This window comes from Podarcis liolepis, assembly GCF_965112155.1.
Source record: "Podarcis liolepis genome assembly, chromosome: 5".
In the NCBI taxonomy this organism is placed as follows: domain Eukaryota; kingdom Metazoa; phylum Chordata; class Lepidosauria; order Squamata; family Lacertidae; genus Podarcis; species Podarcis liolepis.
The window spans coordinates 65,193,176-65,220,090 of NC_139556.1; the positions used below are offsets into that span (position 1 = coordinate 65,193,176).

Sequence of the window (26,915 nt, forward strand, 5' to 3'; positions counted from 1 at the left end):
TATATTTCACTTTGACACTATTTTGGGGTTGTAGCTATGGAGATGCTGCCATTACTTGCTAAAAGTCTAGTTACCTGCAGCTTTTGTTTCAAAACATTTGGGTTGTTGGGAGTCCTGCAGAATCTTTGTCCCTCAACTGTTTGACACCATTGGCATCAGGTTATTATTGAGTCCGTAAACAACAATAATAGAGTTGTAGAGTAGAAAGGGATCACAAGGGCCATCTAGTCCAACCCCCCTGCAATACAGGAATCTTTTTGCCCAAATGTAGGTCTTGGAACCTATGACCCTGTGACTGAGTCTCATGCTCTACTGACTGAACTGTGATGGCATAAAAATGGCTACATATCTTCATGAAGCAGAGAAGCATCCAGATATTATTGCAGATATCATTGAAGCTACCTTTTTAGGAATGACTGCCTGTAGGTAAGTCACTTTGTTTTGCCCAAAAATGACTTCTGACCCTAGTTGGTCCAATGAATACCACTTTGAAGGGCTGGGTGAATGCTGTGTGTAGATCAGGGGTCAGCAAACTTTCAGCAGGGGGCCAGTACACTGTCCCTCAGATCTTGGGGGGGGGGGGGCAGACTATATTTTGGGGTAGGAAATGAACGAATTCCTATGCCCCACAAATAACCCAGAGATGCACTTTAAATAAAAGCATACATTCTACTCATGTAAAAACACTGATTCTCGGACCGTCTGTGGGCTGGATTTAGAAAGCGATTGGTCCGGATCTGGCCCCTGGGCCTCTTTCTGCTTTATTGCATTCCTCGCTGGGGGGGGGGCGGAATAATGGTAATCGGTAAAGAAAGCCTGCATTTCTCCTTCGGTGACGTTGGGAAGCGGGCCTCACAACCCAAATCAGTCTAGATTTTCTGGCTCGGTTGCCACTCGTGGGGAAATGTTGCGTTTTTTCAGGGTTTTTGGGCAAAGCGCAACCCATCAGGTATGCAAGCCAACGGACCAAACGGAGCAGGAGGGCTTCTGCGTGCAAGTGGGCGCTCCTCCGGGAGCGGCCTCTCTATGGTAAAGGGCAACCGGAAGTGGCTCCTCGGATGGTTCCGGTGACCCGAGGCGCAACAGCTGGCGCCGGATCCGACTGCCCTCGTCACTGCCTGAGCTATGGCGGGCACGGCGCTGAAGCGGCTGATGGCGGAGTATAAACGTGAGTGGGGAGGCGAGGGCAGGCGCCCCGTGCTCTGTCTCTGAGGGAGAGGCGGGAGCTACGAAGCGGCGTCCCCTCCGGCCGTTTCTCTGGACTCCGTTGCTGGGGGTGGCGGTGGGGCTGGGGGGTGGCAGTCTCGGCCGGCCGGCTTCGGAGCGACGCTTCCGAGTCCCTTGGCCGTTGCTCCCCTAACTCCTTGTCGAGCTCCTCCGTCCAGTCACGCCAGTCTCTGGCACCCCGGGCCAGGGCAGACATTCATCAGGCGCAAAGGAAACTCCTTTTGCCGTGAAATTGGCTTTGGCTTTTTGGGACTGAACTGCCCCTAAGCCCCCACATCAGTCCCCTGTCTGTGGAAATCTGGTGCGTCGAGAGAGAAGAGTTTCTCTTCGGGGTGGGGAGCCCTCGGCCCTCCAGAAGTAATTGGGACTCCAGTGCCATCAGGCCCGCCCAGTATAGTCAATGGGAATTGTAGCATAGCTGTCAACATTTCCCTTTTCTTCCGAAGAATCCTATTCGGAATAAGGGAATTTCCCTTTGAAAAAGGGAAACGTTGACAGCTATGAATTGTAGTCCAACATTGTCCAAAGGGCCACGGGTTCCCCATCCCTTGGTTCACTCTATATAGTAGTATTCTCCTTGACATTTTTTTTTTTCATGTGCAAAGGTGTGGGGTGTTTTCCTTAGGCGGTATAGAAATATCAATTTCCCAAGTCCCTTCGGTGGTTTATATTTGAAAAACAAAACAAAATTTTGTATAAAGGCATAGTGTAATAAGTGCTACTGTCTGAAGTGTTAACAATGTAGCCGAGACTTTAGCGCTTGCTTCTCTTTTGTGTCTGAATTAGACAGCACCAAACAGGGTTCTGCTGTGCTGTTCTATTTAAGAACTTGAACAGAAATATGAGAGTTAGTTTTTGCTGTGTGAAAGGTGTTTTGTTTGGTCATTCAGTTACCAGTGTGTAAGAGAATTTGGAATGATGATTCCAAAAAGAAGGTAATATTTTTCATATGGACTGCTTAGGAAGTCTACAGTAGACAAACCTAGTGCTATATTAGCTAATCATGAGAAACCCTTAACAGGGCTGTCAGCTACGGTTGCTGCAGTCAGCTATGTATCCCAGTGTTTGACATTTGCCCCAGGTGTGTGGCATCTCCAGGTAGGACTAAAAGAGGCTCCAGCTCTAAGTTCTGGAAAGATGCTGCTTGTTGAGTATTGAGCTCAATAGTATTGAGCTAAATAGATCAATGAACTTACTCTGCATAAGGCAGTTTCTTGTGTTTCTTGCAGCAGAGCCTATGGGAAAGTGCTGGGCTCAGGGGAAAAATCCTCTTAATATAGCAGTCTTGTCAAATTTATATCATTAGGTATAAAGGTAAAGGTACTTTCATGTGTTTAACTCTGAATGGTAGTATATAAACACAAAAATTAACAAATACATGGCTCACTTATGTGGGATGGAAATTTCTCCAGTGATTTATTCTCCACAGAAAATTTTCTGTTTTGGAAGTTTAATAGTAACAATGAATAGAGGCCAATTGCAAAAGCAGTACAGTATTAAGCAAGTTCAACTGTTTCAATATCTTTTTTTAGCTTTGTTTACTAAATACAAGTAAAATAAATGTGCTAAATAAGACCACTCTCTAGGGCATCAGTTAGCTTTCCAATGCAAGTTAGGGTAATTTGCAAATGAAATTCATTTTTCCTGGAAAAAACCATTAAATATTAATATGATTCTATGATTTTTAATTGTATTTTAATAGATTATGTTATATCTTACATTTTATTGCATTACAGTTTGAATTCTATGGAGTAAATATAACAAAATAGATATGAAATAAAGGGAACAACAAAAATACAATTAAAAAATCATACAACATCTACCATAGCACATGATAATTGCTTCCGTAGGCAGAAAAATCATTAAGTAGTCTTCCAAGACCCTCAGCAATCTTCAAGTAGTCAATGGTGGGGGGAGTTTGAGAACCACTTTTTTTAAAACAATCATTTGATGCTGATATTTGCATCTTCTCCACTAGAGAGAGCAATAACTCCTCTTTTCACTCCTGTTCACTTCTCCTGTCCTCTTCTCCTGCCATCATCTCACATTCTAGATCTTATTGTTGTAAACAACTTGAAAAGTGGTAAGAATATGCCAGCCTTCCTTAGCCTGTGGCTAATGTGAGTTGCAGTCCAAAACACCCCTGCAGGGTCCTAGGTTTGGGAATGCTGGAGTCGGCACCTGTTAATGAACACTGTGGGTCAGATTCAGCCAACTGGCTCTGCTAGCAGAAGCCCATGCAGGGACTTCTGCTAGCACAACAGGGCTTTTGCCCCTGTCAGCCCCAAGGTGCCATGCACACAGGCCCCAAATTGGCTTGTAGGGGTGGTCAGTAGAACTCCAAGAGCTGAGCATCGGAGAGGAGAGAGAGGAAATTGTTCCACCAGGCAAGCAGAAATACTTGCACTGATAGAACATGATGTGGAATTCCTTCCAGTTTAGGAACCAGGAAGCCTAATAGATTCCATCAGCTAAAATAAATAAAAACTTGAATAGCTGTAAGATCTCATGCTTATTGCTTGCTGACTGTATTCATATACATACTTTTGCATGCCTCAATATAAATGATAGAATGCAAGCTTGTTTTATATATAAAACAAGTCATCTCTGTGGCAGTGAGAACTAGATTTAAGAATATAAGAAAAGCCTGCTGGATCAGACCAGTGGCCCATCTATTTATTTTTTAGTTTTTAAATTTGTATACTGCCCTTCATCCGTGGATCTCAGGGCAGTTCACAACATTAAAATGCAAGATAAAAACACAAAACAACTAATAAAAACAACAACACCTCAAACTAACAACCCCCCCTCTCCCAAACACATTTAAAAGGGGTATAAGATGTTAATCAGTCAATGACCTATTTAAAGAGGAACATTTTCGCCTGGCGCCTAAAGGTATAATGAAGGGGCCAGCCAAACCTCCTTGGGGAGCCACTGCAGAAAAGGCCCATTCTTGTGTTGCCACCCTCTGGATCTCTTGTGGAGGAAGCACGTGAAGAAGGGCCTCTTATGATGATCACAAGGTCCAGGTATGGAGAGAGGTTGTTCTTGAGGTATAATAATAATAATAATAATAATAATAATAATAATAGTAATGTATTTATTTATTTATATATACCCTGCCCATTTGGCTGGGTTTCCCCAGCCACTCTTGGTGGCTTCCAACAAAGTATTAAAATACAGTAGTCTGTTAAACATTAAAAGCTTCCCTAAAGAGGGCTGCCTTCAGGTGTTGCAGACCTGAGCAATTTAAGGCTTTATAGGTCACAACCAGCACTTTGAATCAGGCCCACAAACTAATTGGCAGCCATCACAGTCCTGTATCCTGTTCTCAGAGTGGTCAACCAGATGCCTCTAGGAAGTAGACAATCAGAACCCGAGCCTGACAGCAACAGTGGTTTCCAGCAACTGGTATTCAGAAGCTTACTGCTTCCAACAGTGGAGGGTGAAAATTTTAAAGAGAGAACTGGGTTTCCAAGAATACTGATAATGCATGTATACTTGGAAGTAAGTCCAGTTGTATTCGACGAGGCTTATTTCCTTGTGAGTGTGCTTACCCTAACAAGCAAGCAAGCAAACTAAGAAACAAACAAAGTAGTAGGATATAAAGTTTACTCTAAATCATTTCCGTGTGTTGAGTTATCTGTTATTGCTGTCAGAAATTATTGTGGCCATATAGATTGTCTTGGCAGAATATTAAATGCCTTGTTTTTGTGGTATTAATTAATGAACTGAGGAAAAATACTTTAAAATATTTATTCTTAATTTTAGAGTTGACCTTGAATCCACCAGAAGGCATAGTAGCTGGTAAGGAATCCTATTTATTTTATATCTGTATACCTTGAAATTAGATAACTTTAAATAAAATAATACATTTTGTCTTTAAATAGGGCCTATGAATGAAGAAAATTTCTTTGAATGGGAAGCTTTGATAATGTAAGTTTATAAGCTATTATTCTTTTAAAATTATATCTACATACATTTTGCTGGTGGACTTCAGAGAACAAAAAGTAATCCTATGTGCATCTTTTAATAAATGGAGTATCAAGTTTAGGGATTCCCCTGAAACAGTTCAGGTTGCATTTATCCACCTGCCAACACAAGTCTTCTTAATACGTTCTGAAAAGATAAAAGCTTTGCCAGCTTGCAAAGAGGGCAAGTTGTCGAGTTCAATAATAATCTCATTTTCTTGTCTTAAATGAAACAAAAAGCAATGTTTGCCAACCAAGCGGGCTTCTCCTTTTTGTTGAATTCATATGTGGCCTTTAGTACTGAAAGAACTTAAGAGTTTTGCATGCCACCACACCTTCTGGGACAGACTCAGATAATGAAGAAGAGAAATAGTGTTAGTGTCTTGAATTTCACCTAGTTTATTCATAGCCACATAGGAACAAGAGAGACTTTTCAGCATTGTGCTCTCACCTACGAGGTTTTTTTTTAATTGAGATGAAACAGGTGGTGAAATTGTTGAGGTCTAGCCAACCTTAGGGGAGTTATTTTCCACGTTTATCTTAACGAGTGTTTGTGCATCCCATTTTCACTCAAAGGGGACCTTGGCTGTTGGAAAGACTTGGGCTTTCTTTACCATAGCCCCAACTTTTGGGGTTTGTCTTGTGAAGTTTGCAGATGACTCAACTTGCCAGTGTCAGGGGAATGTTTCAGAAATGAAGAGTACAGACAATGGGAACACAAACAATATGACACAAGTCTCAAGATCTGGAATTTCTCTGAAGTCCGGTTTTCCTCTTCTGAAGTGCACTCTTTCTGTGTTATTTGGCAATGTGCTGTATAAAATTTCAGATTGGATCATAGCTCTGGAAAATTGTAGCAGTACAGTATGCATTAAGACACACTCGAAGAAATTAAAATAGTCTGTATACCATTGATCTGGGAGGCTTTTTCTAATGAGAAAGCCGGGTGTTAAAGTAACAAGCTAACTGTTACAAGTTTGCTGCAAATTTTGATTGTGTGGCCGTAGCTGATAGAATAGAGAAACACATGCTTAATTTTGTGCATCAGGTTACTAGTCAAATTGCAAGAAAATAAACTTTGGATTATAATAAACCGGTGCTTTGGAAGGAAGTGTGGCCAGTATACAGCAGGGTCATTTTTTTGTAGTTCTTAAATACCAAATGTTATTTTCTGCCTTGTAACACACATGTACATATGGAAAGAGTACTTTGAACATTTTTTCAAGGAATTTGTGTATCAGCATCTTCCCTTCCCACTGTAGTGGAGGTGTAATCAAGGGCTGCATTGATAATGAGAGTGCCTAATTTATGAGTGGCACCAATAAAGATTAAACTAATAATAATGAGGCATCTCTTTTTATTTACTTTGGTCCTCTGTATTAAAGGCTCAGTTTGGAAGAACTACAGAGCTGTAATACTTTCATGACTTCTGAAAAATTTAATTCTATGTAGATGTGAATATCAAAGTGTAGAGTCTGAAGTTTCAGGAGTGAGATTAGAAGGGTGATGAGAATGACTGCTATTCAAACATACCAGAAATACCAAGCCTTGCATTTCATGGTGAAAACTAGTATTGCTGAAACATCATATATTGAATATTTTCAGGGTGGCTAAAGCTGAAAAGAAACACTGGTTGGCATCTGATCCTAATACACTTACGTGGAACAAGACCCAATTTTAGCAAAAAAATCTTATTTAGTTTTGCTGTGTCCATCTCATGGCCAGTAGTATGTCCACTTTGGTAAAACTATGCTTGTTTTTAGGGCCTGAAAACAAGTGCTGTGATCTTGTGCACAATTTCTAAAGCAAATAAATGCTCACTTTTGATCTTGTCACATCAAAAGCGCAAATAGGCAGTGTTAGATAATGGGAATACATAAAGACTTCTAGCTTCATACCGTGTGAGTGCTGTGTTGCGTAAATCAATTAACTTGATATGTGAGATTAATGTATTTTCTCTCTCTTATCAGGCTATTCTCACTTAGCTTTATTAACTTCAAAACGGATGGCATTTGAAAACTGTTAGTGCTCATTATCACAACAGTTTACCCCACTAAAATGATACAAAAGTATTCATTGTTAGAACTTGGCTAGCCTAAAGGCTGCTCTTAAAAATAACAAGTACAAATTTAAGCCAATATTTCAGAAAGCTGTCTAGAAATGTAATTATATTTCAGTTTAGTGTAAATGTTTACTTCGTTGTGGAATTCCCCTTTGTGCATTGTAAGATTTTGGGAGCAGGGATTGCAGCTGCTTTCATAAAAATTGGAAAACACACACAAACGTGCTTAAAAACAATTATTATATCATTAACTGACCTCCCATAAGTGTTTGTTCTTTTGTTCCATATGTTTATGTGAAGGTTTTCTACCCTTTTATTTTCTGTAATTGTATGTTACTGTTATAATGTTTTTGCTTATGCTCCAAGATACATGTAAATTTATGGCTGTTTGTCATAATATTTTTATGTCATGTGTCACTGAAACACAAGACACCACTAACTTTTGAAAACTTCCAAGTTTTTCTTATATCTTGAGCTACATGTGAATGGTGTTTCAAGAAATAAGAGCCCTGCTAGGACCCCTCAAGTCCAGCACTCTGTTAACCAGATGCCTATGGGAAAACCATAAGCAATACATGAGACTCCCGCTCAGGACTCCCAGGAATGAGTATTTAAAAGCATATTGAATTTGTCTATCCACTCTTTAAAGCCAATCACATTGGTGGTCATCACTGCATCTTGTTGCGAATTCAATAGTTTAACTATGTGTTGTGTGAAGAACTACAGTCGTACCTTGGATCCTGAACACCATGTGAGTCAAATGTTTTGGCTCCCGAACGCCGCAAACCCAGAAGTGAGTGTTCCAGTTTGCGAATGTTCTTTGGAATCCGAACATCCAACACGGCTTCCAATTGGTTGCAGGAGCTTCCTGCAGCCAATTGGAAGCCGTGCCTTGGTTTCCAAACGTTTTGGAAGTCAAACGGACTTCCGGAATGGATTCCATTTGACTTCCAAGGTACCACTGTACTTCCTTTTGTCACTCTTGAATTTTCCAACGTTTAGCTTTTTTTGAATGACTCTGGCTTCTGGAATTATGGGAGAGGAAGAAAAAATCTCTCACCACCCAGGCATCATTTTATACAGTTCCATCAGGTCGCCCCCCCCCCCCATTCACCTTTTTATAAACTAAAAAGCCCCATACGTTGTAACCTTTCCTCATAGGGAAGTTGCTTCAGCTCCTTGATCTTTCTGATTGTACTTTTCTGCGCTATAGTTTATATTACTGTATTGCACCTAATTATCAGCAACCATTATGTACTGAGAGCTGGAAGAGTGATATACAGTCTGTAACAAGTGACTACTTGCTCAGTGTCGCTATTTTAAAGTTTATGGGGGTAGGGTGGAGGAAGTATTAATGTTTAACCCCTTAGAAATTGTAGCAGTAAAACTACCTAGACTTATTTATTATCACATTTAAAATGTAGCAAGGAAGCCTAGTGGGAACCGTGCTTAGATTAGGAATAACTTTTCTGTACAGTAGTGAATTTATGATGTGCTATAGATCTAGGCAGGGGCGCGGGTGGCGCTGTGGGTAAAACCTCAGCGCCTAGGACTTGCCGATCGCATGGTCGGCGGTTCGAATCCCCGTGGCGGGGTGCGCTCCCGTCGTTCGGTCCCAGCGCCTGCCAACCTAGCAGTTCGAAAGCACCCCCGGGTGCAAGTAGATAAATAGGGACCGCTTACCAGCGGGAAGGTAAACGGCGTTCCGTGTGCTGCGCTGGCTCGCCAGATGCAGCTTGTCACGCTGGCCACGTGATCCGGAAGTGTCTGCGGACAGCGCTGGCTCCCGGCCTATAGAGTGAGATGAGCGCACAACCCTAGAGTCTGGCAAGACTGGCCCGTACGGGCAGGGGTACCTTTACCTTTCTAGATCTAGGCATCTGAAAGTTGTGTGTCTAATGGCTGATCCAAGGTTTTTGTTTTTATTACTACTACTTATTTGTAATGCTATTTGTAATGCTTATTTGTAATGTAGTGCTCTGGTCCATGGGGTCATGAAGAGTTGGATTTAAAGTATTGGTATGTTCCTGCTAGTTCCCATAATACTAGACAAAGAAAGGAGGCATGCTATTTCTCTTCTCCCAGAAGTGAGTAGCTTTTCTTGTTTAATATCAAAGAAATAGCTTAGATTGGGAAATGGTAGTTGCCTTACAAATAAAAGTCAATGATCAACTTTGATCCAGAAAGATCAACTGCCCAGGAAAATAATTTGTTATTCTAGGACCAAAAAACATCCATTTGGTCCCAGTCTAAATATGCAAATGATATTTCTTTTTAAAAAATACCTAATTGCATCCTACAGTGCCATAATAGGAGACATTAAGCATGTATTTTGCTTTTATGGTGGAAGCTATATCATTTCTTCCTACTATGGTGACAGAGGCAATTTCCACGTGGGGAATGTTGGTTCAGAATGTTGCTTTGATAGTTCTGTACTACCTAATATGGAGTCAGAGTACTGGAAAAGTTCTAACTTAGAACTTGCTCCCAGCACCTGGAAAGCTGAAATATTTTTTTCTGCTACACGCGCATAGGAATAGTGAAATAACTGGCGCAACCTTATTTAATTCCAGTATTATACCCTAACTTTTTAACAAATACTCAGGGTATATTACAAGCAAAAGAAAAGCAGTGAAGAATGATAAAAAATAAATTGGAGCTAAATCAAAAGTATAAAAACAAAGTTACAAAGCTGTTACTTTTTATATAAATAATTTATTATCACTATGATTTAGACTTCTTCTTTTGTAGTAACTTGGAATGCATTCCAAATATCTTCTACTTCAGTGAATAGAGCGTTCATCACTTTTCATTCTGAATAACATAGAGTATGGTTCCTTTAAGAGGTTAAGGTACCTGACACTTCTAGTTTGCCTATAATAGCAGAGGTTACTGCCCCATTCATATACATAAGGCTTACATTTGCAATTTCTAACACCTACTACATCCATGCTGTTGTCTCTTTGGACATTCACAGTACAGCAGAAATGCTTTGTGCTAGGGCTTAAGGGTTGTATCCAACAGCCATACACTGAATAGACCCATTTAAATCAGTGGACCTTAGCATGACTTGGATACAACCCAGAGTGAGCAACATATATCTCATTATAAACAGAGGAACCTCTCTCTCTCTCTCTCTCTCTCTCTATATATATATATATCTGTTCAGAAGTAAGTTCCACCGAGATCGGTGGTTTTCCCCCAGGTAAAGTACGGGATTGCATTCTGACCAGACCAAGGGAAGCATAGAGGAAATTTCAGGTGATTGAGGATCAAAAAGCACTGTTCTTGTAAGCAGATAAAGGTTCTTCTAAAATAAAACATCTAAACATAGCACTTGTCAAAATTGCCTATAAACTTTGTTCAGGAGTGTTCAGAGCATATAATAGTGTTGCAAGGCCATCCCAGTCCAGGAATCACAAGTGGGTAGAATCATAGAATCATAGAATCATAGAGTTGGAAGAGACCACAAGGGCCATCGAGTCCAACCCCCTGCCAAGCAGGAAACACCATCAGAGCACTCCTGACATATGGTTGTCAAGCCTCTGCTTAAAGACCTCCAAAGAAGGAGACTCCACCACACTCCTTGGCAGCAAATTCCACAGTCGAACAGCTCTTACTGTCAGGAAGTTCTTCCTAATGTTTAGGTGGAATCTTCTTTCTTGTAGTTTGGATCCATTGCTCCGTGTTCGCTTCTCTGGAGCAGCAGAAAACAACCTTTCTCCCTCCTCTATGTGGCATCCTTTTATATATTTGAACATGGCTATCATATCACCCCTTAACCTCCTCTTCTCCAGGCTAAACATGCCCAGCTCCCTTAGCCGTTCCTCATAAGGCATCGTTTCCAGGCCTTTGACCATTTTGGTTGCCCTCCTCTGGACACGTTCCAGTTTGTCAGTGTCCTTCTTGAATTGTGGTGCCCAGAACTGGACACAGTACTCCAGGTGAGGTCTGACCAGAGCAGAATACAGTGGCACTATTACTTCCCTTGATCTAGATGCTATACTCCTATTGATGAGGCCCAGAATTGCATTGGCTTTTTTAGCTGCCGCGTCACACTGTTGGCTCATGTCAAGTTTGTTGTCAACCAAGACTCGTAGATCCTTTTCACATGTACTGCTCTCAAGCCAGGTGTCACCCATCTTGTATTTGTGCCTCTCATTTTTTTTGCCCAAGTGCAATACTTTACATTTCTCCCTGTTAAAATTCATCTTGTTTGTTTTGGCCCAGTTTTCTAATCTGTCAAGGTCGTTTTGAAGTGTGATCCTGTCCTCTGGGGTGTTAGCCACCCCTCCCAGTTTGGTGTCATCTGCAAATTTGATCAGGATGCCCTTGAGTCCATCATCCAAGTCATTGATAAAGATGTGGAATAAGACCGGGCCCAAGACAGAACCCTGTGGCACCCCACTAGTCACTCTTCTCCAGGATGAAGAGGAACCATTGATGAGCACCCTTTGGGTTCGGTCAGTCAGCCAGTTACAAATCCACTGAGTGGTAGCATAGTCAAGACCGCATTTTACCAGCTTCTTTACAAGAATATCATGGGGCACCTTGTCAAATGCCTTACTGAAATCAAGGTAGGCTATATCCACTGAGTTCCCTTCATCTACCAGGCTTGTAATTCTGTCAAAAAACGAGATCAGGTTAGTCTGACATGACTTATTTTTCAGAAATCCATGCTGACTATTGGTGATCACAGCATTCCTTTCTAGGTGCTCACAGACTGTTTTCTTAATGATCTGCTCCAGAATCTTCCCTGGTATTGATGTCAGACTGACTGGGCGGTAATTATTTGGGTCCTCTCTTTCCCCCTTTTTGAAAATAGGGACAACATTTGCCCTCCTCCAGTCTGCCGGGACTTCGCCTGTTCTCCAGGAATTCTCAAAGATGACTGCCAGTGGTTCTGAGAGCACATCTGCCAGTTCTTTTAATACTCTTGGATGCAGTTCATCTGGCCCTGGAGACTTGAATACATCTAAACTAGCCAAGTATTCTTGTACTATCTCCTTAGTTATTCTGGGCTGTGTTTCCTTTGCTGAATCATTTGCTCCAAATTCTTCAGGTCGGGCATTGTTTTCTTTATCGGAGAAGACTGAGGCAAAGAAGGCATTGAGGAGTTCAGCCCTTTCTGTGTCCCCTGTTTGCATTTCACCATCTTCTCCTCTGAGTGACCCCGCTGTTTCTTTGTTCTTCCTTTTGCTACGAACATACCCATAAAAGCCTTTTTTGTTGCTTTTAACCTCTCTAGCAAGCCTGAGTTCATTCTGTGCTTTAGCTTTTCTGACTTTGTGTCTACACGTGCTGGCTATTTGTTTGAATTCCTCTTTGGTGGTTTCCCCCCTTTTCCATTTTTTGTACACATCCTTTTTTAATCTTAACTCAGTTAAAAGTTCTTTAGATAGCCACCCTGGCTTCTTTAGGCACCTTCCATGTTTCCGTCTCATTGGTATTGCCTGACGTTGTGCTTTTACTATCTCCCTCTTAACAAACTCCCAGCCATCATGAACTCCCTTTCCTTTTAGTATTACTGTCCATGGGATCTCACCCAGCACTTCCCTAAGTTTTTATGAAGTCGGCTTTCTTAAAGTCAAGAAATTGAGTCCTAGTATGCTTGGCTGCTCCTTTCCGCTGTATAGTAAACTTCAGAAGAGCATGATCACTTGCGCCTAATGATCCTTCCACTTCTACCCCACTAACCAGCTCATCAACATTGGTTAGGACCAGATCTAAAATGGCTGTTCCTCTTGTTGCTTCTCCCACTTTCTGGACAATGAAGTTGTCTGCAAGGCCAGTGAGGAATCTGTTTGACCTTATGCTCTTGGCTGAGTTTGACATCCAACAAATATCCGGGTAATTGAAGTCCCCCATTACTACTATCTCCCTTCCTTTTGCATGCTTGGCCATCTGTTCCAGGAAGGCATCATCTATGTCCTCCGTTTGGCTTGGGGATCTATAGTAAACTCCCACAATGAGGTCTCTGTTATTCTTCTCTCCCTTAATTTTGACCCAAATGCTCTCACTTTGGCTTTGAGGTTCTAAATCTTGGATCTCTTCACAGGTATACACATCCCTGACATATAGAGTAGAGTGATAGAGTTAGTATAGTCTTGCTGCTTGAGTGTTGGATCTGAATGTGAGAACCAGCATCAAATCCTTGCTCAGGCATGAAACTATCTGGGTGGTCTCTTCGACAAAAGCACAGAAATTAAAGTGTGAAATAAGGCCCTCCAAGGGGTTCTGCTCAATGCACTTAAGCTATATTAGGTGAACAGATTGGAAAGAAGAATCTGTTCTGTTTTTGGAAGGAGAAACGCGTAATAGTGAAGTTCTACTTGGCTAGACTATGATGGCTCCAATATTTTTTTTGCCAAGGTGATTGTTGAAGAAAAAAAGGAGGGGGGGTGTTTTTGTTTTCTAGAGGAGGAGAAGCTGTTTAGACCCAAGAAGAAATATGCTAGAAGTGACACTGAGAAAAAAATGAGAGGCACAGGTTGTGCATTTGTAGGAGGGAAATAAAATAACAATAGAGAGGTAGCAAAGGTTGAAACTCCTACTTCTAATACTTACTACTTATGAGGACTCTAATTCTGAAATTCAGCCCTATGTTTGTTGTTGCTGTTGTTGTTGAGCAGTGCTCAGAAACATATGTTCATTACTGTCTAGAAAAGCTATGGGCATACAGGTGGAAGTTTCCACTTTGAATGATTTAGCTTGCCAGAAATTATGGTCAGTGCTTGGTGTGTATGTAACCCCCTTTATAATCTGGGTGTGCACCTTGGGTAGACTTACCTTCAAAGTCTGAAGTCTGGCCAGCATGCACATCCTAATTGCGTATCCTGAAGTTGCTTTTATTACTTGAGTTGTTGTGTTAAAATCTAACATGCACATCTTTCCATCAGACCATTATAGAAATAATAAACATTGGTTATACAATGCCTTGCAAATGGCAGTTTCTGACACTTTTGTCCATGCATTATAATAGTGTCTTCAAAGTAGCAAGATCAAGCACCTGTAGGCTATATCTCTTGACGTGCAGGCACTAAAATCTGGAACATGCCTTGGAGACAGATTGAGCATAATTGAATAAACACACCCTGGTAATTAAGCAGTGTTGTGACCTTCCTAGTAATTTAATGTGCAAGCTTTGATTTCTCTCCCTTTCAGCTTCTTGTTTTAGGTTAGAGAGGATGTGAACAAGTTAACTCTTTATAATCAAGGCTTCCTTCTAAAAAAACAGCATGAATTTTTCAGTACACATTGGGTTTCACTGTGTAGTATAGCCTTGTAAATAAGCTCACCAAAGTTACTTGTCTAATATTTTGTTTAAGTGGCACAGAAAGTAGGGTAAATGTGCTTTCCACAAATTGGGCTGGCAGTTAACATATGGAGCTGAGGGACAAGCTTCTTGTCTTCTATGACAAGCTCAGAAAATTAACAAACAGGCTAAGAACAGCTAAAGAGACCTGTCCCTCCTTTGCCAGCCCACTCACTCGCTTGCATGGAATTTCTTGTCACCTGTAGTTTCCAAGCAAGGTGTTGGGAGAGACAGGACCAGTTTAGTACCTATAGTGGCCCATGCTGAAGCAGCTTCTGTAGAAGTGGTTACCATCCAGCATGGAAGCTCGCATGCTGTTAATTACCTATGACAAATCACCAGTTGTAGAATGGCAAGTAGACGAGTGTAGGGCTGTGTGGATTGGACAGAGTTGTCTCTGATGGCCTCTTGCAGAGACCAGCAGGAAGCCCCCAGATGGGTCTTTTCTAAGGAGTGAGAAGGGCTGAGGCAGCCCATGATCCATTGGAAACTGAGCTTGCTGCTCTATGTCATGTGATAGCATTGAGCCTAATCTGGGCCTAATCACTTGGTTGCAAAAGCATAAGTGTAAGAATAGTGTGTCAGAAAAGCTGTATCCTTACTATTAGGTGAGAAAACAGGGTTTCTGATTCTCTCCTTTTGCAGTGAAAGTTGAGCCAAGTAGTAGCTTAGCTGTAGTATTTAGTGATGCATTTCCATTGAGAATAACTTAGCACTCGCCCCCTGCTGCCAAAAAAAATCACTTTCTTAACCTGGTATTAGGAATCAGCCTCCAATATTGGATGTTACAACTTTAAAACAAAACACAATAATAACTGAGAGTTAATCCTATTTCATATTTATAGTAACAGGAGTACAACTGTATACAGCTTATGTATGTAAAGACCCCAACAGGTGGAGTGATTTAAACTGAGGCTATTTTAAATCACAAATTATATATGAAGTTAGGTGAGGGGCAGGTGGAGATGCTGCTCTCTATGTACAGTTGGATGCTGCATTAGAAAGAAAAATGTAAGCCCAGCCAAATCACCATTACTGCTGATCAGCTGATTGGTGGTAACTTCAAACCCCACTTGGATAAACTTCAGATTTTTCTTCTTGGAGTGGCTTGCCATAGTACAAAGGAAAAAATGTCTCTTGGTAATGTCATGTGGGCAGGCCTTGAGAATGGAGGAACTCAGGATCTGACCCGCTTGTTGTTTAGTCATTCAGTCGTGTCCGACTCTTCGTGACCCCATGTACCAGAGCACCTCAGGCACTACTGTCTTCTACTGCCTCCTGCAGTTTGGTCAAACTCATGTTTGTAGCTTCGAGAACACTGTCCAACCATCTCATCCTCAGTCGTCCTCCTCTTCTTGTGCCCTCCATCTTTCCCAACGTCAGGGTCTTTTCCAGGGAGTCTTCTCTTCTCATGAGGTGGCCAAAGTATTGGAGCCTCAGCTTCATGATCTGTCCTTCCAGTGAGCACTCAGGGCTGATTTCCTTCAGAATGGATAGGTTTGATCTTCTTGCAGACTCTCAAGAGTCTCCTCCATCTGGCCCACTAGCTGGATCCACTTCTCTACTGCCATAGCATACAAAGTGATGCAAGTTATCCTCCTGGGGTCATTTAATGATTCCAAATATGTATGACTGTTAAACTGCCATTAGTTAACTGTCCATTGTGGAGGAAGCAAGTGGTGGTGATCCCTGCAGCACAGACTTCCCCTGCTTCTTTAGCCTTGGTTCTTGAGTATGATTGCTGACTCAGTAAGTCATCTATGGCAGTGCCAAATGTACAGCTGCATCAAAGCACTATGACTACAACATCTATTATAGTTTATCATCAACTTATTTATATTTAGGAAAATATATATAAACCATCTACTCATAAAATAGCCAGGTGGTGTACTACAATATATACACATAAAAACAACATGCAATAATCGTAAAACTGACTCACTCATTTTGGCAAAATCTAAACAACTGAATGGGTCTGTCAGCATAAAAGATATTCAAGAGCTCCCTGAAAGTTAGCAGCAAGGATGCTTGCCAAATCTCTACTGGATTACATCTTGGATATCCTCTTGAAGATTGATCTGTTTGAAATGGAGAATACTCTCCTAAATAGTTTATAGTTATTCAATTCATACAGTCTGGAAACTACCATGTTATAATTGCATGTATCTACTAATCTAGAGACTTCCTTGTGCTGCTGAAATACTTGATTACCATCAACTTCCATTTTTAGTAACCAATATTTTGGAACTAGTTTGAAAGTGGTGCCAACTGTTTCCATGCTGCATAGATGTAATGTTTCTTTTGTTTCAGGGGCCCAGAAGACACATGCTTTGAGTATGGCGTTTTCCCTGCTATTCTGAGTTTTCCTCTTGATTATCCTTTAAGTCCTCCAAAGATGAGGTTCACATGTGAGATGTTTCATCCCAACAGTAAGTTCTACCAATAGGTGCCTTGATGGTTTCTACATTGGTAAAGAATGTCATCAAGTCCAGCTATCTAAAAAAAGCTTAATGGACACTTCAGCTATCTGGACCTACCCTTTGATTTTTGTTGTTGTTCATTATTACACAATTAGAGAACCATGTACTTAGTCACTGGTTAACACCTTTTAACTATGTTTTACTTGTAAGCCACTTTGAATTGTGGTACAAAATAAAGCAAAGTACAAGGTGTGATCTTCTGTATACCATATACCCTTAATGTAAGTAATTTCATAATGTAAAATGCCCTGAAATAGAATGGAGGAGATAGAAGGGCTGAGCTAGCCTGGGATCTGCTGGAACCTAAGCTGGTCTCACTGCCATCACATGATAGGATCAGCAACCTTGCTTCCCCATCTGAACTTCTGCCCTATCCACCTTGTGTCCATAAAGTCCTGTTGGTAGGGGAGAGGAGAGGTTTGAGTTACAGCCTGAGATTACAAATACTTGACATATAGATTTACCAATGAGATCAATTTAGTTCATCAGTAGCTCCATTTCTGGTGATATTTTGTCTTTGTTTGCCCAACTGATAACAGTAACTAGTTGGCCTCTGCGTAATTCCCATTGTCTTAAAAGAAAAAAATCACAGGGTTAAGACTTCCTTTCTGAATTCCATGTCTTTAATAACAGGAGAGCTGGATACTTCTCTAGGAGCATTATAGGCAGATGGATAGGTACCATGAAGTAGCAATTGGAGAAGAACAATGATGCCCACCAAAAGCATGGACCAGATTCAATTAAATAATTGTTCTGGTGGGAATCTGTGCAATGAGTCCCACTAGTGCAGTGGGGCTTTTCTCCCCCCCCCCCACCTCCTAAATCAGCTCTGCAGAGCATGAGTTAACAGTGTAATGTTGGAAAATGTTGATCAGTTCTCTTACCTGGGCAGCTATCTTTCCACAAGGGCCGACATTGATGCTGAAATCCAGCATCGCCTGAGCTCTGTGAGTGCAGCTTTCTCCGGATTGAAGCACAGAGTGTTTGAGGACCGGGACATTAGCAGGGAAACCAAAATGCATGTTTACAAAACTATTGTACTACCAACCTTACTGTATGCTTGTGAAACATGGACCATTTATAAAGGCCATTGCCACTCTTCGAAAGATTCCATCAAAGGTTCTCTCTGAAATTTTTTACATGTCATTTGGGAGGACAGGCGAACTAATGCCAGTGTACTGGAAGAAACAAAGATCACCAGTGTCAAAGCAGTGATTCTTTAACATCAACTTCGTTGGACTGGTCATGTTGTTCAGATGCCTGATTTTTGTCTTCCAAAGCAACTACTCTTAAAAAATGGAAAGTGTAATGCCGGTGGTCAACAAAAGAAGTTTAAAGACTCTCTCAAGGCAAATCTTTAAAAATGTAGTATAAACACCGACAATTGGGAGACACTGGCCTGCAAGTGCTCCAGTTGGAGAACAGACTTTACCAAAAGTGTCATGGACTTTGAAGACTTTAAGCTCAGGACGAAAGGGAGAAATGTGCTAAGAGGAAGGTACATTTGGCAAACCCTCACTTTGATCAACTCCTACCCGGAAACCTATGTCCTCCCTGCAGAAGGACATGTAGATCCAGAATTGGCCTCCACAGTCACTTACGGACTCACTCTTAAGACCGTGTTCATGGAAGACAATCTTAATCGGCTGCGAGTGATCACCAAAGAAGAAGAAAGCAGCAGCAGCAGCAGCAGGGCACACGAGGGAAGATGGTTCCATCTGGCAAGCGGAAATGCTTGCACTAACAGAACAATTGTATTAGCATGATGTTGAATTCAGCTCTGTGTGATTAACTCTCTTTTCATGTATTATTTCCCCTAAGTTTGACTATTGGGACTTTCAAAGCATATCATCTTTGCATCTTCTATTCATGTTCCTCTACAGAATAGAGATCCATCAAAGTCTTCTCTCCCTTTCCCTCAGCTATGGATAGACCAACAACAACCATTCCCTACCCTAAGGCTGTAATGAGGGAGTAAACACAGTAACCTATATATAGCACTTAACAAGTTTCAAACTTGCACAGAAATTAGCTGAAGGGGAGATTTGAAAATGTGCCTGGCAGCTTTCTACCACCCGTTTCACTCTGCTGTTATTTTGGGTGGAGAGTAGCTGGACAAATGGAAGAACAACCCTGGGGGGCATGAGAGAGAAAATAAAAGTGAAGAACCAAATCTCTCTCCCAGTCAGTCGGTTAGAAGAGCAATACCAATTTATATTTGTAGCATGGTCTTTCTCCATCTCATTCAAAGTGAAAAACAGTAAAATGGCACAAAACACTAGTGCAAGGCAGACTGTTAAAAGTGCACCAAAGGTTTGTTGAATTTTAAAAATCTAGCATCTTTTAGGCTGTAGACCTACTTGTTAGGGGAGTATTTTAGGGAGGCGGAACTTGTCCTTCTATTTTAAGACACCTTAAAATAAGAACTAATGTCAGTGTAATCCTATGCACGCCTAACTGGAAGTAAATTCTATTGTGTTATATGAGATTTATTCCCATGTAAAAGGATTAGGATTGTAGCCTAAAATGCATAAACGATGGACAGTGTTTGGACAGAAAGCATGTGGGGAAACATATTACACTGGAGAATTTGGAATCCCTCAGAAATTGATCTATTGACCCCTCCTTTTTATCTAGAAAGATGTGTGTTTTAAGAACATTAGCTCTGTAGTTGCAAAAAGTATACTGTTGCCTCCTAGATTCTTCCACTTTCTTTCTGTTTTTCTTAAATGACTGTTGTGTAGAGGAGGCTAAAGAACAAAATACTTTTCTTCTCCACAGTTTATCCAGATGGGAGAGTTTGTATTTCTATTCTTCATGCTCCTGGGGATGATCCCATGGGCTATGAGAGCAGCGCAGAACGATGGAGCCCAGTACAGAGCGTGGAGAAGATCCTCTTGTCAGTGGTCAGCATGCTGGCAGGTATGAGTTCATCTCCAAACACTAAGCTAGGAAAGCTGTTCAAGCAGCAACCAATTAATGGGCTGCTGAAATAACAAGAGTTTCAGCAGCCACCTTAGAAGCTGTTTAGCTATGGTTCTCTTTTATGTAGTCCACTGTTCCCTTAGATTTGGCATTGGCTTTTCTTTAAGATAAATTGTGTCTATGAAGAGAAGTGACCAATTTAATCAATGTCTTGCTTCCAGGTAAAGCAGTCCACCTTCCCAAATGTAAGCCTTTATGTTGCTACTTTTGAAGACTGGAGAATAAGGCTGTCACTGGCTACTAGCCACAATGACTATGTTGTACTACACTGTTGAAGACAATATGCCTCTGAATTCCAGTATCTGGGATTCACAGCTGTTGTGCTCAGGATCTTCATGCAAGAAGAGAGTGCTGGACTAGATGGGCCTTCGGCCTGATCCAGCAAGGGCTCCTTAGGATGAGTTGAAAATCCTATGTTCAGATAGTTCATTGTTTACCTAAATAGAAGAAAGTTGTTACTCTCCCTCTGTGGCAAAGTGCAAGGCAAGCTGATGAACTGCAGTATGTTCAGACGACAAGGGTGAAAAATACTACTCATTCTGGCATTGAAATAGTCATTATTTGAGGTCTTATTTCTGTAAGCCCCTGTGGACATGAATGGTATGTGCTTATGCACATAAACTTTGGCTTAAGTAAATCTCAAGGAATTGTGAGATTTGCTTTAATTAAGAAACCACCATTCTACTAATTTGCTGTCAAAACAGCTACAAATTTAACAACAACAACCAAATACCAATTCAAAATCAAACTTATAGGTCCAATTTAAATGAAGATGGAGTAGCTCAGACCGTCAAATATGGGTTGCCAAACTAAATTGTTCAGTGAGCCAGCTTCACCACCTAACCTACAATCCTGGAGTTGTTTTCAGTCCCTATATGTACTGGCAGTTTTCTGTGTCTGTTGATGCCTCAAATTCTGCGACTCCATTTCTTTAACACAGTGCATGTGCAGTTGTGGTATAGTGTAAATACTTAGTAGCCCCATTAAAATATTGGTTGGGTCAGTGATCCATGTATAGAGTCCAGTACAGTGGTACCTCGCAAGACGAATGCCTCGCAAGACGAAAAACGCGCAAGACGAAAGAGTTTTCTGGTTTTTGAGTCGTTCCGCAAGACGAATTTCCCTATGGGCTTGCTTTGCAAGACGAAACGTCTTGCGAGTTCTTGCGAGTTTGTTTCCTTTTTCTTAAAGCCGCTAAGCTGTTAATAGCCGCTAAGCCGTTAATAGTCGCTAAGCCACTAATAGCCGTGCTTCGCAAGACGAAAAAACCGCAAGACGAAGAGACTCGCGGAACGGATTAATTTCGTCTTGCGAGGCACCACTGTACATTGTGTACCTTTCAGTTCTGCAAGGTGGTCTGGGGTGCCAGCAATCCTTGGAAGCAGTAGGGAAGGAAATTGAAGAGGCAGAGGACCAGTCAGAGTCTTAGGGTGCATTCTGATGTAATGCTAAACCCAATTTTTCTTTTATTTCCCTTTTCAGAACCGAATGATGAGAGTGGAGCCAACGTGGATGCTTCTAAAATGTGGCGGGAAGACAGAGAGCAGTTTAACAAAATAGCCAAGCAAATAGTCCAGAAATCACTTGGGCTTTAAAAAAAGGAAGGAACTGAGACATTTGACAATCATAGTATTTGATCTTTTATCAGGCAGACACATGGCAGTACTCCGTGTTGATAGGAAAAAGCAAGTCTTGCAAAATTTTTGACTGGGTGTCTTAATACCACACACATCCTCTCTCCCCCCTCTCTTCCCTTTTTGTTTACTCTTTTGAGGGCGGGGGATCTTCCTCCATCTAAGACATGTAAGTAGCTACAATACAAGTGGATTTAGTCATAGGAGAAAGGTTGCATAGTGCTGTGGTTTCTTTGCACTAGTGAAAGCATGGGAGCATTGCATAGCGTCTGTGTCTCTTCAGTTATATTTATATTTTCCTAACCCTTTTCAGTGCAGTACTGTGCACTTTCTGGTAATGGGGTTGAGAAGATCTATGAATTAATAACTGCCCAGAACCATGGAAAGCTGATGAAACACCATTGGACTCCCTTGTCTGGAAATGGAGAAATGCCATTCTAAGGATGTCTTACTTCATAACAGGATGTAACTTTTGAAGGCCTCAGATTCTCTCCTCCTTAAGACCACAAAGCAACCACACCTGAAGTCAAATGAGAACATAGTTAAGCTGCTGGGCAAGAGTATTTTGAGAGCAAGTGAGTTACTGTATCTAATTGCGGTAAATCAGAAAAGTGGCCAATGTAATCAGTGTCTTGCTTCCAGGTACAGCAGTTAACCTTCCCAAATGTAAGCCTTCATGTTGCTACGTTTGAAAGCCTTCAAGCACTATTGAGTTCTTCTTGAGACATTATTTGAACTTGGTACAACTCCAGAAAGTTTGATAAATAATCCTCATTTCTAAAATGTATTGGTTTCCTTTAACAGCTATCTCTACTCATAAGATATGCTGGAAATACCTTGTATTGCAGCAGAGCAGTCTTTCCAAAGTTAATCTTCCGTCCTCAGCTGACAGCACTTAAACCTAATGCAAAGAGGCTGTCTTGAATCTAATGTCACCCAAACTGTATTCCTAATAGAAATCTGGAGAACAAAATCAAGTGTGAATATTATTTGGATTAGAAGGACTTGATGGTATTCAACTTCAGTTACTCTTTTATTTTCCTGAGTGTGCTGTGGGAGGGAATCTTTATCTTGGAAACACTAGACTAAGTAGTACTAGACATCCCCTAGTTTCTTAGTCTAGTACCAGGAAAATAAAAGTTATTGCTTTACTTTCTTACTGGCTGGGAACAACTGAGCAGTAAACTGGTTCTTGATGTGTATTTCAAAGCCAAGTTATATAGCAGTTGACAACCATTTCTTACTACATCTGTACTACTTTAGAATGCCAAATTTAAAGTTACATGGCAAGAAATACTATTAATATCTCTTGCTTAAGCTTGCATTTTAATTACTTTTATACTGTTTACAATTTAATCAATTTCTGATTGAAAGGGATTATCATTCTCTGAAATTTCATGCATTGAAATTCAATTTCATTTTTATTTTTTTTACAGTGGCATACTTTCCAGGAAAAATAGCTCTCATAATTTGATCAGTCCACAGCAGAAGCTGAATCTAGGCATTTTTTTTAGCAGCATGAAGCCCTGACTTCACGAGAGTGATTTTCTGTGGGAGTTGTGCCTGAATTAGAAGACCTTTCTACTTTAAAAGGTTTTGAGAAAGAGAAGTTACTTTGGGCATGGATTAGGGGAGGGTGGAAGTAGTAGTATTTTTCCAAAACAACATCTTCAAGTGGTGGTTTTCATGGCAAATGAGAGGTTTTTATTTATTCTACAAGTTGTAATTTAGTTTGACGAGTCCAACAAGACAGCAGCATGGAAAGAAGGTGCTCTTTGTTTAATGGTGATTACATATGGGAAAGCTGTCCTGGTCTTACACAGTATTCAAGTGTATTTAAACACATTGTTTTATATTGGACACGAATATTGTCAATGAAAATAAATGCATATTTTCCTTAAAGTACAAAATCACTTGTACTGCTGTTTTTGGGAGATGTCCTACTTTAACACATACTACATGTAGAAGAGAGTGTATTTACCTCAGATTCAATGCGACCATGAGAGAATGTGGGGGTCTTACAGATTGTAGAAAATGAATTGTAGAGTTGGAAGGGACACCCAGGGTCATCTAGTCCAACCCCCTGCAATGCAGGAATGCTGCCCACAATCATCCTTGGGTGGGCTTGAACCAGCAAGAGACATACAGTGTATTTTTTTGCTCCACGTGTGACCCACCCTCACTGAAGCACATTTACCTAGAAACAGCAGGGCAGATACATACCAGTTTGTAAAGAAAGAACCTCAGTGATCTTCTGTTTCATCTGGGATTTGATGGGCAAGTGTTTACAGGCAGGGGGGTTAACTGTCTACCACAGGGGTGAGGAACCTCTGGCTCTCCAGATATTGTTGGACTCCAGTTCCCTTCATCTCTGACCATTGGTCATGTTGGCTGGGACAGATGGGAGTTGGGGTTCAACAATATCTGGGGGGCCTCAAGTTAACCACCCAGCAGCTACAGTTCTTCTCAGCCATACACATACATACACTGAGTTCACAACAGAAATACTCAGATATAATTATCAGCTGTGCTGGCTGACAACTATTGAAGACAGATCTGAAGAAGAGTTTGGATTTGATATCCCGCTTTATCACTACCCAAAGGAGTCTCAAAGCGGCTAATATTCTCCTTTCCCTTCCTCCCCCACAACAAACACTCTGTGAGGTGAGTGGGGCTGAGAGACTTCAGAGAAGTGTGACTGGCCCAAGGTCACCCAGCAGCTGCATGTGGAGGAGTGGAGACGCGAACCCGGTTCACCAGATTACGAGTCTACCGCTCTTAACCACTACACCACACTATGATCCAGCATAGACAGTCTCCTGTTTTCATACAGTGGCCTAAATACTTGTGCAGGTACCTATGGTGGGAAAACTAGGTAGCGACAGGTCTTTAGCAAGCACCTGCTTTTTGTGGCAAGGCATGAAGCATTTTTTTTAGCTTCTTGAACTAATGCCCAATGCATATGTACTATTTCATTACGAGGGGAAATGAGCACATGTCTTTAACTTACATTGTAGATGGATGAGCTTGCATAACTTAATTGGGAACACTTGAGCCTCTTGGTGTGCTGGCAATGAAGGGAACACATTATCGTGTGTGATTCAGCTGCCTCCATGTGTACGAAATTTAGAGATGATTAAACTGCTGTCGGAAGAAGCCATGAGGAAATCGCAACCAGGTCTAAAGCTACTTTTTGCTCCAAAATACAGTGGTGTAGAACTGCAGCTTTGGGAGAAGACTGCAACGTAGTGCTTCGGAAGGCCGCTGCTTTCAAATCTTATTAGTGCCAGTGTAAGAATAAATTTTGTCCTCTATTCTTTTGACAAGGATATGTGTGTGTTAGCAGGCTCTGCATCCCTAGCTCCTGGCGACATTTCTAATTGGTGTACCTTTTCTTTCCTCTAAGAAACAATTACTGTAAAACTTGTTCCTCGGCAGATGTTACGATTTTTTTTTTTAAAGGTGTTACTATTAAATACATGCAAGTAGCTTTTTAATCTACAGTTTTCACCTTTCTGCTTAGATTGTTTGCTTTAGGCTTTGTAGTTGGAAAGGATGCAAACAAATGCCTCTCCCCTGGCAGCAAGGGCTGTGTTAGGACACACAAGACACACACACAGGCAAGGGAGAGACTTAAATTAATCATGTCTTCCATCCCCCACCCCACTTCTTTGAAAAAAACCCTGCTGTATTAAATATGTTGGAACCACATAAAACAGTTGACGCTGGAGGGCAGGGCTGATCTCTGGATTCTTACTGCCTTCTTGTGTTTGGCCCGGTTCTCACTTCGCGATTATCAGCATGTTGAAAGAAATATGCGTGTTCTACAATCTAGCTGGCATGCTAGCTTTAAAGTTACTACATGCACTGCAATTGACACCTGTCTTAGTTTTTTGCTTTGTTTTTTTGCTTTCAATTTTCTTGGCAGGGTCCCGCTTCACAGTTAAGGCATGAGCAAAAGAGATCCAGTTAAATCTCACACCATGAGCTGCTGACAGGTCATACGTTACTGAGGAGTTAGCACCCTATCCATAGGCCCCAGCCACCACTGTAACCAGCCAGCTGACTTCTATGTCCCTCAATTCATGGTCCTTTGGCCCCATCCAGGAACTGAAATCTATGCTCTTACAGCACATTATATCTCTATATTATGTCTCATAAGTAGTCCCTTTATTTTCTTGTCCCTTTGCCGCTTCTCTTTGAGAGGAAGGTTTATGTCTAAGCCAGGGGTAGGCAAACTAAGGCCCGGGGGCCGGATGCGGCCCAATCGCCTTCTCAATCCGGCCCGTGGACGGTCCAGGAATCAGCGTGTTTTTACATGAATATGTCCTTTTATTTAAAATGCATCTCTGGGTTATTTGTGGGGCATAGGAATTTGTTCATTATTTTTTTTCAAAGTACCACATGGTCTGAGGAACAATGGATCAGCCCACAGCTGAAAAGGTTGCTGACCCCTGGTCTAAGCTGTCATAGAATAATTCCACAACAAACATTATAAACATTATAGTCACCTAGTTCAACCTCCGATTATACTCTAGGGTGCTTTCATTAACTGCTGTCCTGTATACCCTCAGAAGGAGTGGAATATGCTTATCCGAATTCCTTTTGGTGCTGCTGGACAAATGTTGCCAGTTCTATCCCCAACATGTGGTTTAACCATGCCATCCGACTGAGGCCTAGCTTGGTATTCTGGGTATTGTGGATGCCTAGAATTTCACCCACTTTCTGGAACACCCTTGACTCACAGTTCCTGTGTTGATCAGAGTGCAATTCTCCCAGCACTTGAAAATCAGAAAAAGAAAATGGTCACCCAAGGCATTTGCCACTATCACAGCTTCCTGTTTTTTTTAATAGCAGACGCCTCTGACCACCGTGTGAAATAATCCATGGAAACCAAGATGTAGCAGTTGGGTCCTAGCACATCCACTGCCACATGTTCCATTGAGGCATCACCAGGTGTTGCTGCATTGGAGCTCTCTGTGCTGGGAAGAGAGCTGCTTTGTTATGCAGGCATCACACCTTTGACACCAACTGTCCACGCCAGTTGAACCCCCAACGTGTGGTTAAAGCTCTCAATGCCAAAGAAAATGACATTGCAATTCCAGTAGATTTGGAATTCAACTTGCTTCATAGCCTGCCTTTTGGAGTTTATATCCTCTCAAGATGGGTTACAACAAATGCTACAGCATTAACATTGCAATAATTAAAACAGCAGTAGTGAAAACAGCAAATAGAACGGTG

The 26,915-nt window shown here is 41.4% G+C and overlaps 1 protein-coding gene across 2 annotated transcripts; it reads left to right on the forward strand.

Annotated features, from left to right (window-relative positions):
- The first annotated feature begins 1,004 nt into the window (after positions 1-1,004).
- Positions 1,005-23,584, forward strand: UBE2G2 (ubiquitin conjugating enzyme E2 G2). 2 transcript variants are annotated; one of them, XM_083506665.1, is made up of 6 exons: positions 1,005-1,168; positions 4,999-5,034; positions 5,118-5,163; positions 16,886-17,004; positions 19,837-19,977; positions 21,523-23,584. In XM_083506665.1, exons 1-6 carry the CDS (start codon positions 1,126-1,128, stop codon positions 21,633-21,635), a joined length of 498 nt encoding a protein of 165 aa, XP_083362791.1. In that variant the 5' UTR covers positions 1,005-1,125; the 3' UTR covers positions 21,636-23,584. The 2 variants fall into 2 exon arrangements, with proteins under 2 accessions (XP_083362791.1, XP_083362792.1); XM_083506666.1 differs by lacking the exons at positions 4,999-5,034; positions 5,118-5,163 and having other exon boundaries at positions 1,089-1,168.
- Positions 23,585-26,915: the final 3,331 nt, after the last annotated feature.

Excerpts from the sequence above, each read along its gene's own strand:
- UBE2G2 (XM_083506665.1), top strand. The coding sequence starts at position 1,126 with ATGGCGGGCACGGCGCTGAAGCGGCTGATGGCGGAGTATAAAC. Across the intron at positions 5,164-16,885 it reads GAATGGGAAGCTTTGATAAT|GGGCCCAGAAGACACATGCT; the intron begins GTAAGTTTATAA and ends CTTTTGTTTCAG. Across the intron at positions 19,978-21,522 it reads AGTGGTCAGCATGCTGGCAG|AACCGAATGATGAGAGTGGA; the intron begins GTATGAGTTCAT and ends TTCCCTTTTCAG.